At 40.3% G+C, this 21734-nt stretch overlaps 1 protein-coding gene across 3 annotated transcripts; it reads left to right on the top strand.

The window, feature by feature from the left end:
• The first annotated feature begins 9928 nt into the window (after window positions 1-9928).
• On the top strand, window positions 9929-21370 carry ABRACL (ABRA C-terminal like). Of its 3 annotated transcripts, none has more exons than XM_019732804.3 (4): window positions 9929-10257; window positions 14742-14849; window positions 15199-15265; window positions 20787-21370. In XM_019732804.3, the coding sequence occupies exons 3-4, from the start codon at window positions 15205-15207 to the stop codon at window positions 20969-20971; spliced, it is 246 nt and encodes an 81-aa protein (XP_019588363.1). In that variant the 5' UTR covers window positions 9929-10257; window positions 14742-14849; window positions 15199-15204; the 3' UTR covers window positions 20972-21370. The 3 variants fall into 3 exon arrangements, with proteins under 3 accessions (XP_019588363.1, XP_019588361.1, XP_019588360.1); XM_019732802.3 differs by having other exon boundaries at window positions 14694-14849; XM_019732801.3 differs by lacking the exon at window positions 14742-14849 and having other exon boundaries at window positions 9939-10257.
• Window positions 21371-21734: the final 364 nt, after the last annotated feature.

Raw genomic sequence — 21734 nt, 5'->3', positions numbered from 1 at the left:
GAGTGTGAATAAACTAGAGGATGTAGAGAGAAAAAATGCTCCACCATACGCATAGAGAAAGGAAACCCCCTCCATTTTTACTCCTAAGGACATTTGTGTTTTGGAAAGGGACTTTTCCAGCACGCAGACAAGTTTCATTTTGCCTGCACAGTCTTTTAAAAGCACTTCAATAAATTGCCTCATTTTTTTAAAAATGGGAACTTTCTATTTTTTAAAGATTCAGATTTCTATCATCTCTCGAAAAATGGGAAGAACTAGGCTAGCTACATTGGGTGCACACTCCCACAGCTGTCACTTACGTTGTTTGCCTATCCCTAAAGGCATTTGAATTTGCAACGTCTGTTTTACAGCAATCTATACTAATTGAAATTCTAGGCATAAGTTATGGGGGAAGAGTAGATATCTGAGGGGAAAGAGACCTTCCTGAGCACCCCTCAAATCTGATAATGTTGCCTAGGTATCAGATTGTCATCTGCTCATCCTGGGAAAATGTCCTTCTCAGAGACACCACGAGTAAAGGAACCTGGGCAGAGACCAAAACAGACCCATTACATTCTGTGGGGAGGACTAAAGAGATATCAATGCACTCTTGTAGCTGCAGAGCTGCGCAAGTCCGTGGGAATTCCACGGAGAAACTGTTACCACAATCTTTTCCTGAATGCTGGCTTCACAAGCTTGCTTAGACTAGTGGTTCTCAACCTCGGCTGAACACTAGAATTACTTTGGAATTAATTTAATTTAGGAACACAGATGTCCCAGAGATTATGATTTAATTGGTTTTGGAGGGTTCTGGGCACTGCTTCTTAAAAGTTGGCAGTTGGTTCTAATGTGTACCCAGATTAACTACCAGTGTCATGCTTTGTGGCATTAATGCCTTCCACTCCAGGCCTTCTGTAATCCCTGGACATTTGGACTAGAAATTGTATTTCTTAGCCCATCTGAACACCTGATTCCACTGTGCTCACACAGTTGCCTGTCTGGCTGCTCTTTGCACACAGCATTTAACCCCTCGTGACTGAGTTCAATGATCTAGAAATTTTAACTCTCAGCTGGCAACACTGACCATTTGGCCCAAGCTCAATAAAGGATAATGTAGCCTCTCTCTCCCTTACTGGAGGACAACAAAGACTCAGGAAAAAGAAAGTGGGGGAATTGAAAACCAAAGAAACAAATCTATAAAAGAAAAGGGTGAAATATGGGTGACCATATTGGATGACCAGTTGTCCTAAATTGGTACTGCCCCAGATTTTACCTTTTTGATTAATCGTTTTGGGGTAAGAATTTAGATTTCTTGTCAGAAAAGTAAGAAGCCTAGAACACAGGTGATTTAAACTTTTTTTTTTTTTTTTTGGTTGGTGGGTTGGGAGTGGGGGAAGAATGGCAACAACTAAGTAGTGTTTATCAAATTATTAAAGTTCTTGGCAATTTTCCAGATTTTGTTGATTTTTTTTTCTTTTCTTTCCATCTAGTATATCAGCTTTGCCCAATAAAACTTTCTGGGGAAATAGAAATGCTTTGTGTTATCAAAACCAGTAGCAACTGAGTACCTGAAGTGAGGTTACTATGGCTAAGGATCTGAATTTTTTATATTATTTCATTTTAATTGATTTAAATGTAAATAAAAATATCCATATGGGTCTATAGCTACTTAGTGTACAAGGCAGATCTGTAGAGTTGCTGTTGTCTATGGTAGACATTTTGAGGTGACTCCTCTCCCCTACCTTCTTTTAGAGAAACTGTCTCATTTATAGCTTTTGGAAAGAGCAGCCCTGTGTCCTGGACATAGCAGATTTACCTGGGTCAGTCTGAACTAGGTCAATCCAAACTGAGGCCATTAGTTTCTCTCTTTTAAGACTTTGGAACTGAGATACTGAAAGACTGCATCCATTTGGTAATGGAGAGCTGAACAAATGGGTTTGGCACTAGAGACAGTGCCATGGAAAGCCAAAGCCATGTGCAACCTGAAGTTATATTGGGGTAGAAAGTAGAAACCATGTACTGAAAGGTGAGGCGAGAATGTGAGGACAGAGAGGAGAGGAGAAGGGAATGAAAGAAGAATCATATTGTCTCCTGAGTGACAGACATAATACCAGAGCTCTGTGAAAGAATTTGTTTCCAATTTGGGGGTTAAGGAAGAGGAAAAAAATAAATACACGGAGGAAGGAAAAAAGAAGAATAAGAAAATACTGTAATGTAAATTTTAGAAATAATGGCACTATAATATTTAATAAGCCAGTTTAGAAGAGCTCTGTTCTTCAGTTGACAAAGAATGGCTTTTTTTTCACATGAGAAGGTTGTTCTCTTTGACCTCTGTTTAAGAAAGAGACATATGAAGCTTGGCATTTAATGGTTTTCAACAAATATTTTTTGAATGAATGAATAAATAAAGCAGCAGTGGGGAAATGCAGCTCTTGCTTAGAGCAGTCAGATCCACCCTTTGGTTCAATAATTTTTTTTTTTGGTCAAATCATTTTTGTTTGTTCTCTGGTTTAGCTTTCAATTATTAATAGTCCATTAGTCTTGTCTTTCTGTTGTTTCTTTTTCAAAAACATTTAAATTGACATATAATTCACACACCATAAAACTCACCATTTTAAGCGTACAATTCAGTGGTTTTTAGTGTATACACAATACTGTGCAATCTTCATCACTACCTAATTCCAGAATATTTTTCATCACCAAAAAAGGAGCCCTATGCCCATTAGCTCTATTCCCTCCTCCCCTTAGTCTCTAGCAACCATGAATCCATTGGCTGGGGATTTGCCTACTCTAGACATGTAAGTGCCTACTTGGGTATAGAACTAGGAGTGGAATTGCTGGGCCAAAATATGTAAGATATGTTTGACATTTTGAAGAACTGTCAAATTGTTTTCCACAGATGCTGCACCATTTTATATTCCCACAAGCAATGTATGAGGGTTTAACTTTCTCCATATCCTCACCAAAACTTGTTAATTTCCATTAAAAAAATCATAGTCATTCTAGAGGGTATGAAGTGGAATCTTATTGTTTTCGATTTGCATTTCCCTCATAACAAATGATGTTGAGCATATTTTCATGTGTTTATTGGCCATATGTATATCTCCTTTGGAGAAATATCTATTCAAATTCTTTGCCCATTTTTAAATTGAATTGTCTTTATTGCTGAGTTGTAAGAGTTTTCTACATATTCTGGATATAAGATCTTTATTAGATATATGATTTGCAAAATTTTTCTTCCATTCTATGGGTTGTCAAAATAATTCTTGATGGTGTCCTGTAAAGCACAGACATTAAAAAAATAAATTGGGGTGGAGGGAATGTTGAGGAACAGTGCGTTTGTCCAGGGCCCATCATCTCCAAGTCGTTGTCCTTCAATCTGGTTGTGGAGGGTGCAGCTCAGCTCCAAGTCCAGTTGCCGTTTTCAATCTTAGTTGCAGGGGGTACAGCCCACCATCCCATGTGAAATTGAACTGTAACCTTGTTGTTAAGAGCTTGCGCTCTGACCAACTGAGACATCTGGTCGCTCAAGCACAGACATTTTTAATTTCATGAGATCCCTTTATTTTTTTCTTTGGTTGCTTGTGCTTTTGGTGTCATATCTAAGACAATGTTGCCTAATCCAAGGTTGTCGCATCGCATTCGAGGAGGGTTGTGGGGAGCGAGGAGGGAGGAGGGCGGCGCAGGGTTAAGAAAAGACAGTAGCCATGAATAGAGTTTAAGCAGGGCCAAGGGACGTGGAGCCTCAGGGACTGAGCGCCTAACTGGGCTATGGGCTACACATTAGCTTTTATTAGTTAGGTGAGGAAGTAATGGAGATAAAGCTTGTCAATCTCAAGATCTGTGAATCCCATACATCATAATAGGAAACTGATTCAAGCCAATCACCCTTGCCTGCAGGCATCAGAACTGTAAGTCTCAGGATGTTTGTACTTCCCCAAGGGACAAAATCTTTATGCATATGAATAGATGGAGAGCACTTCATTGAATCTCTTCCCCTGCAGGTTGTGGGAAGGAATGCAGCCACCAAGGCAGAGGCTCTCCTTAGCCCAGGGAAGGTGGGGGGCTGTGCCCACCTCTGTCAACCTGGTGGGTTCTCCTGTTGGTCCCCACTCGACTGCGCCTGGCTTGAGTTGTCCCCCCCCCCCACACCCCTGTGGGGAATCTTACTCATCATTGGCTGACCAGCCATCTTTTTGGGTCCTAACAGGGAGACATGAGGTGCAAACACAAAGGTGAAGCAAAGTCCCTGAAAGGATCCGTCTCACAGACTCTCCTTTCTTTAGGGGCAGGTACAGACGGGTAGGCTGCTGTGTGGCCACACAAGGTCATGAAAATTTACACCTATTTCTTCCTCTAAGAATTTTATAAGTTTTTGCTCTTATATTTGTGTCTTTGACCCATTTTAAGTTGGGATACAATTAATTCTTTTTCATGTCACATCCAGATTCCCAGTACCATGTAGTGAAATACTGTTCTTTTTCCACTGAATGGTCTTGGCACCCTTATCAAAAATCAATTGACCATAGATAAATGGATTTATTACTAGACTGTTAATTCTATTACATATTCTATGTATCTATTCTCATGACAGTACCACTTACTGTAGCTTGTAGTAAACTGAAATTAAGGAATGTGAGTCCTCCAACTTTGTTCTTCTTTTTCAAGATTGTTTTGGCTGTTTTGGATTCTTTTCTTTCCTTATGAATTTTAGGATCAGCTTGTCAAAAAAAGTTAGAATTTTGATAGGGATTGTATTAAATCTGTAGGTCATTTGGGAGAGTATTGCCATCTTCATAATATTAAGTGTTCAAATCTATGAACATGGGATGTCTTTCCATTCAGTTAGGGTTTTTTAAAATAAATTTCTTTCAACAATATTTTGTACCAGTGTATACATCTTGCACTTCTTTAGTTAAACTTATTCCTAGGTATTTTATTCTTTGGATGTTATTGTAAACAGAATTGATTTCTTCATTTCATTTTCAGATTGTTCATTGCTGGTATATAGATATACAACTGATTTTTATATGTTGATATGATATTCTGCAACCTTGCAGAATGGGCTTATTGGCTCTAATAGCTTTTTTGTCGATTCTTTAGCAGGCATCTTTGTCTTGTTTCTGATCTTAGGGAAAATGCTTTCAGTCTTTCACCATTAAATATGATGTTAGCTATGAGCTTTTAAGAGTTGCCCTTTATTAGATTGATGAAATTCCCTTTTATTTCTAGTTTGTTGAGTATGTTTATCATGAAAGGGTATTGCATTTTATCAGATGATTTTTTTTTGCATCTATTGAGATGATCATGTGGATTTTCCCCTTTATTTTATTAATGTACTGTATTATATTGATTAATTTCCATTTGCTGAACCAACTTTGCATTCCTGGGATAAATCCCACTTGCTCATGGTATATAATCTTTTTTCTATTATTTCTTGAGAGCACAGATCCTACTTTTATTTTCTTGTGTCATCCAAAATATTCAAACAGTACTACAATTGGATCAAGAATTAGTGCCATAGACATGTAATCATCATTATGATTACTATCATTGTCAACATTAATATGAGCATATGGTGAGGATAGTCTGTACTGGAATGACAGGTCGAAATGAGAAATCTCATTTTAAGAAATAAGATAAAATTTAGCGACTACTTGCCATACGGGATTACTGTGTTTCCCCGAAAATAAGACCTAGACAGATCATCAGCTCTAATACGTCTTTTGGAGCAAAAATTAATATAAGACCCGGTCTTATTTTAATATAATATAAGACCGGGTCTTATAATATAATATAATATAATGTAATGTAATGTAATGTAATGTAATGTAATGTAATGTAATGTAATATAATATACTATACTATACTATACTATACTATAATACAATATAATATAATATAATATAATATAATATAATATAATATAATATAAGACCTGGTATAATATAATATAATATAATATAATATAATATAATATAATATAATATAAATAATATAAAAGAGTCTTATAATAATTTTTGCTCCAAAAAACGCATTAGAGCTGATGGTCCGGCTAGGACTTATTTTTAGGGAAACATGGTATTAAATTTCCTGATGTTGTTGAGTAACCCTTACATTCCTGGGTTAAGCCTTGCTCAGTTAAGATCCTCTATTCTTGTCGTGCGGGGGACCCTGCTCGCTGTGCCATTTGTCGTGCTGGGCAGCATGCAGGGTCTCTGCTCCCGCTCCCCACATAAGAACGCAGGACACGATGAGGCCAAAAAGGAACACCCACGGATCCATAGATAGGGGAGTCATACCACTATATTGTCATTGGCGGCTGGGTTGGAGACACAGGAAGCAGAGCCACCTATCCACAACCTGTTTTCCACTTCTCTGCAATCTGCAACCCACAGTCCACCGTGCTAACTGCAATGCGCTCTTGCCAGCTCAGCCACCATCTTCTTGCTAGCCCCTATTTTTTTGCTACTGTAGCCACAGCAGTTATATTAGAGGCCAATAGCTCACTGGTTATAGCTGACGGCCAACTAGCCACAACTGATGGCCACGCAATCACAGTTGATGGCCATTTACTACCTAAGCCAGCACCTTTCCACGTGAGGCCGAGAGACTGGAAACTGCACTCCTTTCTCTGTCCCCACAATTCCTTATTTTTAAAAAGGTTTTATTAAAAAAGAACATAACCATAGGAAAAATAATACTTATCTTAAACATCCAGCTTAAGGAATTCTCAAAACAAAATACCTGTTTAACCAGCACACAGAGCAAGAAGCAGAGCATTATCAGCACCCGATAAGGCCCCCTCACGCCGTCTCAGTTGCTACCACCCACCACCCAACAAGGATAACCACTATCCTAACTTCTAATACCACTGATCCTTTACAGAGACTTTTTTCTATTCACTGCAGTGATGACAATTATATAGTTTTAAATGCATATTTCAGTTTTCCATGAACCTTTAAATAAAACGTTATAATTTTTCTCATTCCAGGAACATGTAATTTCTTAAGCAAAATTATTAGTATATATGTCATGCTTTATTCTGGAATTGTCTATACCTGTGCTGACCAAAATAGTGACCAATAGTCACAAACAGCTATCGAGCACTTGAAATGTGCTGTAAATGTAAAATACATAATAGACTTCAAAGACTTGGTACAAATAATATATATCTCAGTAATATTTTTAAAATAACCATTACAGATTGTAATAATAGTATTTTGGATACGTTGGGTTAAATAAACATTATTAAAATTAATTTCACATGTTTCTTTTTTAATGTGGCTACTAGAAAATTTTAAACTACAGATGTAGCTCACAATTATATTTCTATTGGACAGTGCTGGGCTATACTATGCAATTAAATAAAAGGGTAAAGATTGTCTTAATACTTTATATGCACATTACTGAAAGTTCTTTTTGACAAAGATCATGCTATAGATTGCTTTGTACCCTCCAGGACTGGCACACTGTGGCTGGCACGTGCTTGTTAGTTAATGATTACTTCTTGACTGTTTAATAAACTTTATTTTTTGCTTTTTGGTTTAAAATTCCACATTGTTTGCCTACATGATGATAATATTCTTAAAAGAATAAGAAAAGTCTAAATGGAAACTGAAAGAGTAGGAAGTGGGTATGAAAAACATTAGTTGACAAAACTTATACTATTCCTCTCAGCAAGCACTACTTTCCTGAACTGTAATTCCTTATAGATTAACATGAAGTTTATGTTTTGTTTAGTGCAGCACATGTATAAACAAAGTATTTTTAATTTTATTTTAACAGGGACTTTTACTTGTTTAAGTAGTATATTTCTTCTTTTGCTCACTGGCAGAATATTATGACACACTAATTGCTTAGTCTTAACAGAAGTGGCACACTACAGATTGATTATTCATTTCATTGGATATTATCTGATTGAAGAATTGTGAGTGCTGACACTGGCCAAAATAGCCAGGTCCTGCTTGGAGAAATGCAAATATGATATTTTCCTTGAATTACAATTTTTGCATTATGTAGATTTTGAAAGATATAATTTCTTAGATTTCTTTTAGTGAGAAAAAAACAGGCCTCAAAGGATCCTGGCGTCACCTTAAACTTCATGTGACATGAGAAACCTACCTTATCTTTTGGTTGTAGGGAACAGAGGTCCATTCAGAGTCACACCCAGGGTGATTGGTGTTTACTGTGACAGGGTAACTAGAATGCAGTTTGGGAAGTGGATGGATCCAGTGCACCGCTAGGCACCTAGATACTCATATCCCCCTGGGGAGCAGGTCTTTGTTGCTCTAATTCCATCACTAGGTCTCAGCTTCTCTTACAGTCAGCTTCTACCACTTCTGTCCCTATCCACCTTCTACGTCAACCTCACAGCTTCTGCTTACTCAAATGTTTTGCTTTCTGGAGGCGCATTTTCACTACTCCTGCCTCAAGACCTCTCTCAGCTTCAGCCTTTCTATCAGATGACTCATTCTCTGTATTCTCCCCTTTCAGTTTCCAAGGGAGAATCTGATTGGCTTACCTAATTACCAAATAGAGTCACTATTTGGTGAGAACTTTTTGTTCCAGGTCACCTCCTGGGATGGCCAGTTTATGGACTGTGTGCTCTGGCGTGACGCGATCACTCTTAACCCAATCAGATTTTGGAGGGGGCCACTTTCTGGGTAATTCTTTTGTGCAACCTCTGCCCTAGAATAGTTTTGGTCACTTCTCTCAGCTGGGCCTTGGTTTCCCTTTCTGAAGGGACTCCAGGTAAAGCCTCTCTCTCTCTCTCTCTCTCTCTCTCTCTCTCTCTGTCTGTCTCTGTCTCTGTCTCTGTCTCTGTCTCTCTCTCTCTCTCTCTCTCTCTCTCTCTCTCACACACACACACACACACACACACACACACACACACACACGAAAGCCACAGTGACTAAAATAAAGGGAGTTTGAATAAGTTGACCGCATTATGCAGTTAGAGGTAGGAAGTAATGAATAAAGAAGGGAAGAAACTTACACTGACCCAGGATCAAGAACTACCTTTGATACCATGCTAAGGTCCGGCTGCCCGCCGCTTGAAAAAGTTAAAAATCGAGAGACAAGCTTGGTGGAAAGCAAAGAGGTTTATTCGGAATGCTGGCATTCTGGGAGGATGGCAACTCCTGTCCAAAGGCCATCTCCCCGTTCCTAGAAGCGGCAGAAGGTTTTGTAGGCACACAAGAAGAAGAACAAAGGAAAGGGAGAGTCAGTCAGGCTGTCAGAGGGCTGACATCTCTTCCTGAGATCTGGGCTGTTTTAAGATAATGTTGTCTCCGGACTCTGGATGCCTTCTCTACTCGGCCACCAGCCACCGCAGCCTGGGGCTTTATCACTAGTGTCACCAGTGAAAACTACAAGGGAGTTGCAAATTGGATTCTGGTGTCTGGTAGCGTGAGAATGAAGAAATTGCTCTTTTCAGGTTAGAATTCTGCTGCTTAAATGGATTAACGAGGTATGTGAGCCTTGAGAAAGGGAACAAAACAGAGTTTTCAAGCTAATCAATGAGGGGAGAAACAAAGAGAAAACAGCTGAATATCAGGACGGCTCTAACTGCAAACTAGCTAAATTTAACTACAAGTGGCTAGATAGTGAGTTATGAGGTGAGTCAAACTGCAAACTAGCTAAGTCTAATTACTATTGGTTTACCGAATTTCACCCTTACACCTTTAAGTGATATTTCCTTGCAGTAAATAAAATTGGTTTTCAAGATGAGTTTTGTTTTGCAAATCAAACTATCCTGCTGTCATGCAGTTTTCTGGAGGCCCCTGCTCTCCAGGCACACGGAACCAATGTCACATTCCTCCAAGGAGACCTCAACATTCAGCACTTTGAGGGTGCTTTAGTTCTTACGTTAAGAAAGCGAGCTTGGCAGGAAGTCACGTCAAGGATCAGATGCAGGGTGTTGGGGACCACTGGCTCTGACTAGCACGGCGGAAAGAAGACAGTAATCAAAGCCGTGGGTCCATTTTCCTAGAAGTCTCAGGCGGCCTGCCACCTGTCTGGAGTCTGCCCCCTTCTCCAGCGTCTCCTCTCCGGAGTTTGCTTCTCATAGGCTTGTCCCCGGAGTGTGGGCGGCCCCTTTCCTGAGCGCTTAAACTCTTACCCCCACCCCGCCCCGCTCCTCCTCCTGCACACCAGCCTTTCTCTTTGCCTCAGTCACTTCCTTTCTCAGCCTCTTCCTCCCCGGTGCGTTGAAGATAACCAGGTCCGGCCGACGCTGCACCAGTTTTTCATTGGAAAAGAAAAGGAGGCGGAGAGGTGAGTGAGTCCCCCGGGAAGATGTGACTAGGTATAAGGAATGAACCCGTGTATCCGGTGGAGGCCAGGAACGGGGAATCGTGGGCTGCGGGTGGAAAGCCGGGACGGGAGAGGGGGCTGAGGCGTGTGGAGGTGACAACTAGAATTGGGCTGAGACCGTGCGGGGGGCCCGGGTGGGAGCGCCACACGCCCCTACCTCTCCCACAGACTTCCGCACTCTGCTCACGTGATGCTTTGCGGGCCGGGGCGGACGGAGGTCAGCGCGGTGTACCGATTTTTACCGCGGTGCAACGAGTCAGCTTTGCATTTGGCGGGGTCCGAAGACAGTTATGCAGAGCTGGGCGGGGGTGCGGGGAGAGGGTCCCCCGAGGAATTTGGTGCCTCCTGGCGGGGGACTCTGCGGCACGGGCGATGGGCGCGGCTCTGTGCTTTGCCGGTCGTATGTGGGGTAGGGGGTAGTGAAGAGCCACTAGGGGCTCGTGGAGCCCGGAGCGGGGTCCATTTTCTTTGCCCACTTTGGGCGCTCACTCGCTACACGCTGGGGCGCACCGGCACCGGGAGCGCGAGCCCGCAGCGCTGGCGCGGGAGTTGCGGAGACAAAGGCTTTCGGGACGCGGCCCTTCGCAGGGGTGCTGCTCCGGAGCCCGCCGTGCTGCCCCGCGGCAGGCGGCCGAGCCTGGAGCAGCCTAGCTCTGCACCGGTGCCGGTGGTGATCGAGTGGTTGCCTGCAGGGGACAAGGTCTTGGGACCCCTTAGGGGCCAGCTCCCAAACTTGGAGCAGGGATGACCATATATGGAGTGTGTGCGCGGCTGCAAGCTGTCAGGAAGGAACCGAGTCATCCTGTGACCCGCACCAGCTGCAAGTCTTGGATGGCTTAGGTGGGCTGGAAAAGTGGCCAGCCCTGATATGTAGAGTTGGCTCCTGATTCCCAGACGCCCCCACTCCAGTAGGCTTTACTCCTTGAACATTAGAAAACATCCATGTATTGTCTCCAACCTTAAAAAAAGAAAGGGGGGAAAAAAAAACTATAACAGGGTCTTTAAATAGATTCTTAAGTGTATATTGATGGTGGAGTGTGTCAGCATATGCCCAATCCTCTGACATTCGGCTTTCTTTGTGATTCCCATGCACAATGCCTAATTAGCTTCTGTCACAATTAGAGGGCTCCCCTAGCATCTGCCATCGCCTTCCCTTGACCCCCCACCCCCACCCCATTGACCAATGAGCTCTTTGTTCCACTTAGACCTGCCCCGCTTTTGGCCTCTCATTATTTTTGATCTTGCTGCTTACTCAGTCCCAGGCTTGTGTACCAATAAAATGTCACGGGCCTTCCAAGGATTGTGTAACTGAAGTATTTTCCCCCCTTACCCCCACTAAACAATAGAATAAATAAGTAAATCATGTCAAATTATGTATGCCAGCAATAGTTCCTAAGCCTGTTATTGTCCTATTTGGAGGGGTCTGGGCAGAGAGCCTTTCTCGCTCTGTAAGTGTTCTGCCTTAGTAAGTACTGAGCATGTGATATTTCATACAGATACAACTCACTATTTAGTGCACTTTGCATAATAACCAGCAAGGCAAAAGTAAAAGGAGGAGGCGGGGGGGGGGGGGGGGGGGGGAGGTGGAGGAGGACCACCCTGTGGTAGAAATAGCATTTAATTGTGGGGAGTCCCTCTGAGCCAGTTTCATCACTCATAAAATGGGGATAAATAATAAATACTTTGCAAAGCTCTTAGGATTACATGAATTAACATAGATAAGGAGCCTCGTGTGTAATTAATTATACAGAAATGCTGGTTGCCTTAAAATTGGATGAACATACATCTGTTTAATAGGATGTAGGTATTCACACTATATTTGAGTGGGACGTCCTCTTTGAGTCTCATTTTTCATGGAGAGCTATGTCTGAAGTGTGCAGCTGGTGGTGGGTGGAAGGAGTGGAGAATGGTGTTAAAGAGCAATTTTCAGACTGGAAGGAAATCATAGAATCTGAGAATTAGAGAGGACCATAATCCGCTTGGACATTTCAGTCTCCAGAAGTCCACTGTGGGCTGATTTCCTCATCAACCCTCATAGGTCCATAGTACTTCTGCATTAATGCTTCTAGTAACAGGGTGCAGATTTGATTCATTGTTTGGGAATTTTTTTTCTTATATGGCTCCCAAATCTGCCTTTCTATTACATCAAACCTCCTACCCAATAGAGCAACACAAAACAAGAGTATTCACATAAGTACATAAAAGGAGCTTTAATTAAAATATATACATATTTATATAATATATATATATAATATATATATAAATATATATATATTATATATATAGTGGCAGGTCTTCTCTAGGCTTTTTGGGTTAAGTATTTAGAATGCAAGTGACAGAAACTCATTCAAACGGCACAAGCAAAACCAGGAAAGACTGATTGGTCCACGTAGCTGAAAAATCCAGGGTCATGTACAGGTTCAATCACTGTTTTGTGGTTGGACTTTTCTTTGCGCTACCTTTATTCCTGACAAGTTCTTGCCACACGGTAGCCGATTATAGCAGAGGCTGTAAAGTTACATCTTAGAATCCAGTAGGACAGTGTCGTTTTACCAATAGGTCTGGCAAAATCCTGGGACTGAACCTCATTGTCCAGGATGGGATCACCTGCCTCTCCCTCAAATCAGTTATTGTGGCTCTGAGCTACTCCTGGAGTTTGGGCTGAGGCGACCCAAGATACATGGGTTTAGAGCAAGGAAGGAAGACTTAATCCAAACCACAATTAGATTGCTGGTACCAGATGGCGAATGGATTCTGGGCACATAACAATGACAGCTGTCCACCACACCAACATTTGTACGTTTTTTTTCCTACCATTATTTTCATGGTATGTCTTTCAGTTGTATCCTCTGGGTATGTTTTAGCTTTTGAATATCTCTCTTAAACTATATCTTGACTTGAACATAATGTTATAGATAAAATTTTACTAACACAAAGGTCCTAATATTTGGATGCTATAATTTTTGATAGAGTTTTGTGTAGATGCACAAACCTAAGATGTTGCATTTTATTGTGATACAAGCTTCTTAAACTATAATCACACATATGCGTATAATGTAGCACATGACAGATGGTGCTTTTAATTGTTAGCTGATGGAAAATCTGGGGTCCCAATCAGTATAATTTAAACATAGATTCCGTTCGTGTTTTTAAAAGCTACCAGGAATTAGTTATAATCTGTCTGGATAAAGTTGTTTGTTCCAAATTGTCACCCCAAAGTAAATCATAGACATCCCCACTCTTTTAGACCCTGATTTGATTTGGAGAATTTAGGATTTGAAAACAGACTGAGTTGATGCGTATTCTGCCCAGTTGCTCATACTTCCTGACCCTCATGTTGTCGTTTTCACTGTAAATTACCGCCTTCTGATTGGAAACTCTTCTTCCTTTACTTCTACCCAGCTCAGTCATGGCGCTCTCCTCCACCTCTATCTGCTCTTTTCCATTTCTTGCTGAGATTTCTCTCATTTCTGTAGGTGTTTTCCGGGCCCTTTACCTTCCTTTTTCTGTCTTTGAGCACTCTTCCTCCGTGAGTACCCCTCTGCTCCCCACGCAAGCCCGCAGCTCTACGGCAACAACTCCCATGATAGAGTTCCATCCCCTTTTGTGCCTTTTGCTCCTTCTGTCAGTCTGTGAAACCAGTTTGTTGAACCTGTCCTTTTGGTGCCAGACATGATCCAACAGAGAGGATTATAGTCAGATCCCTGCCTAGAGATGCTTACCAGCTAGTGGTGAAAGCTGAGACGCCGGTCATTTCCAATCAAATGAAATGAAGAGGGCGGATGGACAATGCCATGGGAACACATAGTGGGGCAGCTCTTAAACTCCAGGTTTCATGGAAGGCTTTTTGGAAGAAGTTATATCTAAGCTGGGATTGGATGTGTGGGAGTTAGTCCCAAGAAAGACGAATAGTCATAGTCTCGGTTGAAGAAGTAGTATGTGTAAAGGAGCAAGATTGAGGGACATTTAAGGAACAAAAGGAAGGTCCACATAGCTGCAGCCTACAGTTCAGGTGGGCAGAGTGGTGGAAGCTGGAACGGTGGGCAGTGCCCAGCCCATGGAGGGCCTGGTGACCTAAGGTAAGTTTCGCAGCTCCTGTCAGTCCTGGACTCCTCCTTATCTGAAGATGAATGGTCTTCCCCCAAAGCTCTCCATTATAGTCAGGTTGTACTGGACACTGTCTAGGGAAGGACATGTCGTCCCTGTGTGTGACCCAGAAGTCATCATTGCACTGATCTGATGTTATTAAAATTGCCTTGTATTATCTGCCTTCCCTACAAGACTGTAGGCTCTCAGAGGGGAGGGAGTGTGTCTTTTTATCTTGGTACCTCCAGCTCCTAACATAGGGCCTACTTTTTCTCCTTTGCTTCTGTGCTCTTGCATATGCCCTTCCCCAGGCATAGAACACCCTTTCCCAACTGTCTACTTGGTCTACTCCTCTCCAGTGACCTCCACGGAGCCTTCTGTGGTTTTTTCCTTTGTGCCTTGGACCCATCACTCAAAGAGTGCTGTCACATTGCTACGCATTCCAGGCCTTTCTCTGCTTCTGGAGGGTGAGTTCCCTGGGGACAGGTCCTGTACCCCTTAGGTGGCAAGCAGAGCACCGTGAAGAGGATGGGCTCAACATTGATAGTGGGTACAAGGAAAATGGCTAAATTCTTCCCAACAGACTGTGTAGGATACAAGTGAAGTCAGCTCAGACAGGAAGTTATAAAGGTGGAGGGAAAATGGAGGGACTCTGGTGCCATGTGTATCACACAAGTATTTTTAGGAAGGGAGACATGGTAAGTTAATAGTGACAAATGCTACACAAGTATAGACAGGACCCTTGGATTTGGCAAGATATGCTTAATGGAATGTAGAAATGGTGATAAAACAAACTTATTTTTTTTTTGCTGTCAGGCAGCAATGAATGTGGATCATGAAGTTAACCTCCTAGTGGAGGAAATTCATCGTCTGGGTTCCAAAAGTAAGTATTATAACACAGGTACAGTATTTCTATTGAGTTTACATCAGAGCAAGTAGGACCAACTTTTTTGTAGAAGCCTGCGAAGGGCTCACCAGGGCTTGAAGACACAGGTATGGAAGCTCTACCCTCATCCTGGGTGACAAGTGTCTTCCACATGCAGTGATAGATATCTGGAGACAGAAAACTATTGAAGTATTGTGGTTCTGGTGCAAAGAATGGTGGAGATATTTCATGATCCTTTGAATGGAAAGAAAACCGCTGTGCCTCTTGAATCTGGTTGCATTGAAATCTGGTAATTGAATCGTGTTCAAATTTTTATTTGTCATTCCATTAAAATTCATTTTTCTGCTTTATCTTGCCAGCATTTTTATAAACTTCCAAATATTTGACTAAGGACTGAGATTGAACTTATACTCAATTGTCTCTACTTTCTCCAAATTCTTGAGTTTTATGTAATCAAGTATTCACGTACATATAACTAAGCCATCCTTTAGGGTTTTTTTTAACTTTTTTTTAAATCAGCTTTTTCTTCAGCAGCATATTAGCAGCTACCATGAAATTAGTGACATGTAACATTGGTAGTATTAGTATCCTTTTCCAAAGTTGTAATGAAAGTAACTATTGTGCTTTTTGCTTTGGATATTTGTACATCTCAGATAAGACATGCAAGATTTGGGGAGCCTTTTGAAAATTGTAAGACCAACAGACATATTCAGCAACAAATAGGATAATGGAACTCAAAGTTATGAAATTACATCATATCAGTGTAAAGGGGCTTTGAATTACCTCGAGTTGTTTTGTCATTATAGCTGATTCTTCTTATGGTTCTGTCTGCTTATGAATCACAAATCATTTGAAATAACAAGACATACTTTGAAAATCCCATTAAGCCATTAGTATCAAATGTCCCCAGTATTAGTTTTCTATTGCTGCTGTAAAATTACCACACACTTAGTGATGTAAAACAGCACATTTAATATCTTAACAATAATGTAGGTTAGGAGTCTGTCTTAGTTGGTTCATTTGGGCTGCTATAATAACATACCACAGACTGGATGACTTTTAAACAGCAGGCGGTTATTGCTCACAGTTCTGGAGGCTGGGAGTCCGAAATCAGGGTGCCAACATCTTAGGGTTCAGTCCTCTTCCAGATTGCCGACTTCCTCTTGTATCCTCACATGGTGGAAGAGGCTGGGGATCTCTTTGCACCCTCTTTTTATAAGGCATTGATCCCTGATTCATGACTTTACATTCTTATACCCAAATGACTTTAGCACCTCCCAATGGCTTCACTTGATAATATCATACCTTTGGTGGTTAGGATTTCAACATACATATGAGTTTTTTGGGGGACACAAACATTCAAACCAAAGCAGAGTCTGATAAGGGTCTCCCTGGGCTAAAATCCAGGTGTTTGCAGGGTGCATTCCTTTCTGGAGGCTCGGGAGAATCTGTTTCCTAGTCTTTTTCTATGCATTCTTGGCTCATGGCCCCTTTCTCCATCGTCAAAACTGGCAACAGCTGGTTGCGTCCTCACACTGCATCACTGTGACCTCGTCTTCTGCCTCCTGCTTCCATTTTGAAGGACTTGTGATTACATAGAGCTCACCCAGATAGTCCAGGATAACTCCCCATTTCAGGGTCCTTAATTTAATCACACCAATAAAGTCCCTTTGGCCCTATAAGGTAACATATCCATGGTTCTGGGGATTAGGGCCTGGATATATGTGGAGGGTCATCATTTTGCCTATGCCTGCCCTTTTTGGTCTTCTCTATTCACTTTATTTCTACATCAAACCTGAGACATCATCACGGAAATATACCGAGAGAAGATAAACTAGGCATATGAAAGTTGGCATATAGAACTCAACAACTGAGTTTCATCATATGGTCAGTTGCTATTTGTTGGGAATCCATATGCCTCGCACTGTGTAAGTACAAGTGACATAAAGTGTGCTCCTGTGTTTCAAGGATCTCACTACTTGAGAAAAATAGATTAAAAATTCATGAGGCAATTATCAGCCAACAATGGTGTGCTAACTGGTGAAGTGCTGACATTCTGAATTGAATGTCAGAAGGGTCCCAGAGAAACAGATTCTTGAAAGCTGTAGGGCACTCAGGGAAGCCTTGACTCTCGGGTAAGACTTTGAGGTCTAGGGCAGGTCCCTTTAGGACGAAATGGTTGAGCTGCATTTGGGATGTTTCTGGAGAACACTGAGGAAACAGTGGAGGGTGTCATTTATTTAGTTCCCCAATGAAGCAAATGTACAATCTTTCCTAACCCAATTTTTCTCCCTCCCACTTGAGGGAAGTTGGGTAAGTCTTTTTCCCACTGTGATGCCCCTACCTGTGGTCCTCATTTCTATATTCCCAATTTCTCCTGAGCTCTGTGAGGTCATATTACCCCTGGGGGTAGTGCTATTGTTTGGTTTGTTAAAGGTATTGAAGATGTATTTCCAAAGATTTATAGGATTCTTTTCTTTCCTAGATCGTTCTTCCTGTCAGCTTAGTGTTGTTTATTGGTTGGATTCATTGCATTTAAAAGTGTTAGTGTTCTACTAGGGTAAACTGCATCTGCACTTCAAAATTAGCAGCTGTGCAAACTACCGTGTTCCCCCGGAAATAAGACTTAGCCGGACAATCAGCTCTAATGCTGATTAGCAAAAACTAATATAATACCCGGTCTTATTTACTATAATATAAGACCGGGTATAATATAATATAATATAATACAATACAATACAATACAATACAATACAATACAATACAATACAATACACAATACAATACAATACAATACAATACAATACAATACAATACAATACAATACAATACCGGGTGTTACAACAAGACTGGGTCTTATATAATATAATATAATATAATATAATATAATATAATATAATATAATATAATATAAAACCGGGTCTTATATTAATTTTTGCTCCAAAAGATGCAGTAGTGCTGATTGTCTGGCTAGGTCCTATTTTTGGGGATACACGGTCGAAGACACCAAAGTCATTATCATTTCTTTAAGGATGAAAATATTTTGAATATTGTAGCCTCCCTGACCTACCTGGTCCTGGTAATAGATGACTGATGAGTTGGGAAGCATCTGTGGAGATATGCTGTCTACTGACATGTTATGGTTAATTATTTAAGTTGTGTCTGGAATAATTTTGAGGAATCTAAATTATGATATTTAGACTAATCTAAATATGATATATTAGCTGAAGGTGGAAATTGACGAATTTTGCATTATCTGTTTCTTTTAAAATAAAATCCTTTTCTCATTTTTCATTCAGTAGAAAAAAATGGGTAAAGATTATTTGAAGATATAAATTATTACAATTTAACAAGTATTTCTTGAGTGCTGCCTTTGTGCTTAAGTGCTGGAGATATGAAAATAAATAAAATTCTATCTTAGCCCTTGTGGGTCTCTTTAAGTAGGGGAGAGAGACAGGCAAACAAACTGGGAAGTGGTTAAGAGCTTAAGGTTTGTTTTTGGAAGTCTGGAGTCAGACTCTCAGAATGAACCTGAGCTCCTCTGCATATTTGCTGTGTAACCTTGGGCACATTCCTAAACTTTTCTGTGCCTAGGTTTCCTTATTTGTATAATAATAATACTCTATTTCAATGATTCAAAGATCGTTTTTTCCACACTTTGAAATCTCTAAACTAAGGATGTATCTTCTAATGTATGGTGTGTTGTAGTTAAATTGGCAGTTTAATTGGAACATATAATAATAGTTCTTCATGAAATGAAATGTATCTTATCTTTGATGAAATGAAGATTAACTGCATTTTATGACTGTAAAATGCATTGGACAGTTTCAGCAACATAGCAAGTATTCAATAAATGTTCATTATTATTACCATAATTGATGGTACCTGCTTTGACAACTATATATTTGAATTTATAAGATGAGCTATTAACTGAGGGAATCACAGAGGACTTCTCAGAAAAGGTGACATTTTAGTCCTTTCTTGAAGAAAAAGAACTTAGCTAGGAAAAGGGGTCTGGGATGCTGGGCAGATGGCTCGACATGGGTCAAATTACCAAGACAGGATCTTTCATGTCCTCTTGGGTAACAGCAAGTCATTCATTTTAACGGGATCAAAAGGTGCATGGGACAGTATGGCAGGAAATCAGGTGAGAGATGAGTGCACGGGCCAGAAGACAAAGAGTCTCATCGTGAGACCATGGACTTTACTTTAATGCCACGGAGCCAATGAAAGAACAAAGTAGAAGATTATCAATTAGATTTGCATCTTACGTTTCTTCCACATTTTTTATTCATCAATGTGGAGGATGTATTGGGGGTCACAAACGAAGAAAGGGAGGCTAGTAAGGAGTCTTGCAGTTACCCACACGAGGATTAATTTGGGCCTGAATCAAGAAATTAATTGTCCATGGAGAGGAGAAGCTACAGCAACAGATGATACAAAGAAAGTGGAATCACTTGCAAGGTTGAGGCGTGAGTGGGCGGGAGGACTCCAAGATTACACCCCGCTTTCTGCCTTTGATGCCTTTAAAAACGTTAACCTGAATTTGCCATATGCCAGGCACTCTCTAAAAGGTTTTACCTATATTCTATCTTTTAATCCTTGTAACAACTCTGTGAGGGCTATTTTTACCCTCATTTTTTGGATGAGGTAACTGTAGCTCAGAGAGCTTGAAAGACCTGCCCAAAGTTACCCAGCAGCTCCATTTATTTCTGTAATCAGTGAAAGATTCTTGTTGCATAGAGGATCATGCTAGAAGTTGAAAAGATCAAAGAGGTACATCTTTGTTTTCCAGGCCAAACAGGGTTAGATTTCCTGTTTTCCTTTACAAACTTATTTCCTTTTTCTTCTCATCTTAGATAGTTTACTTGAGGTGAGTCACTCTAGTTCCTATTACCTGGATGCTTACTTGCTTTCCCTGTGACTATGGTTTGGCACACTCCCCCATTTCTCTCACTCACGATTGAGCCAATGATCATTGTGAGTGCTCAGTTTGTGCTGGGCATTGTGCTGTGTGCTGCAGAACTGTCACTCAACAGCACTGTGAAGAAAGTATGAAGATCCCCATTTTACAGATGAGGAAACTGACCTGGGGGTTCTGAGTACTTCAGAACACACTTAGAGAAATACTGCTCCAGACCTGAGGTTTCTCTTGTGTTTGTTATTTTTGCTGATTCAATAACTAACATGATCATTGAAAAAATGGAAATTGAGAATGAGAGGTATTGGTTCATAATAGTAATGCTGTAACATATTCACCTTTTGTAAATGTTTCTTGGTTCTCTTCCAGTCTTTATCCAGATGATACTAAGGCTAGGAGGTGTACAACACATGAGTTTGTTTTTTCTCATTACTTTATAGATCGGAGAAGAGGTTACATTGAATTTATGATGTTTAAATGTTAAATTGTTATTTTGGTTAAACTATAGTTAAATATTTATTAAATGTTGTGCAACGCTTCCATACATGGGGGCAAGAAACACTTTGCATTGGCTAACATTGTATTTTCTCAAAATAGATGCTGATGGGAAGTTAAGTGTGAAATTTGGGGTCCTCTTCCGAGATGACAAATGTGCCAACCTCTTTGAAGCATTGGTAGGAACTCTCAAAGCTGCAAAACGGAGGAAGATTGTTACATACCCAGGAGAGCTACTTTTGCAAGGTGTTCATGATGATGTTGACATTATATTGCTACAAGATTAATGTGGTTTGCGTATCATTGTTTATTGTTATTTTTTGTTTCTGGTAAACTGGAATATTTTCAAGTAAAAGGACAAACATATGAGCATACCTAATGTATTTTTATAGAACTTTGTAAGCAAAAGGAGACTCATTTTAGAAGTCTCCTTTTTTATATCTTGAAAGAAAATTTATGTATCATGCTGTAAAATCAACAAAACTTATTATTTTTCTCAGGAATCTGTTTGGAAAATATAGGCATCAAGGCTTTTTTGGTGGGCATGTGAGAATGTTTCATAAATCATTCTTAGACAATTCCTATAGATATTTGACATTCTGTGAAACAAGAAGCAAACAGAAAAACCAGCTCCCACAAGGAATAGATTAATGTTTATGTAATAAAAACATGTAACTATCTTAAAACTGCCTTATTTCCTTATTTTGTCATTTAAGATTTATATGCTTCTCAGAATCAAGTTTTTGCATCAAAATTAGGTGAATAGTAAAAGTTACCTTAATTTGAAGAAAAATTCTCTTAAAGCTACAGAATCATTTAAAAATTAAAAAGTGGGCATGGTTAGTGTTATGATTGGGCCCTCTGAAAAAAATACTGATTTTGATACCTATTGTGTGCTTATCATTGAGGTAGGGGCCATGCCAAAAAAAGTAACCTAAAAACTTCACTTTCTAATTGAATTAGTCATACCCACCTGACACAATAAAGGATTGTTTATAATTGCATGTTGCTGCCTGTAGTACAGGATTGAAAATGATATAGGATCTCAAG

This window comes from Rhinolophus sinicus, chromosome 2, assembly GCF_057876585.1.
Source record: "Rhinolophus sinicus isolate RSI-liver-muscle chromosome 2, RSI-T2T, whole genome shotgun sequence".
NCBI classification, from domain to species: domain Eukaryota; kingdom Metazoa; phylum Chordata; class Mammalia; order Chiroptera; family Rhinolophidae; genus Rhinolophus; species Rhinolophus sinicus.
This window is presented reverse-complemented; position numbering and strand designations above follow the sequence as displayed.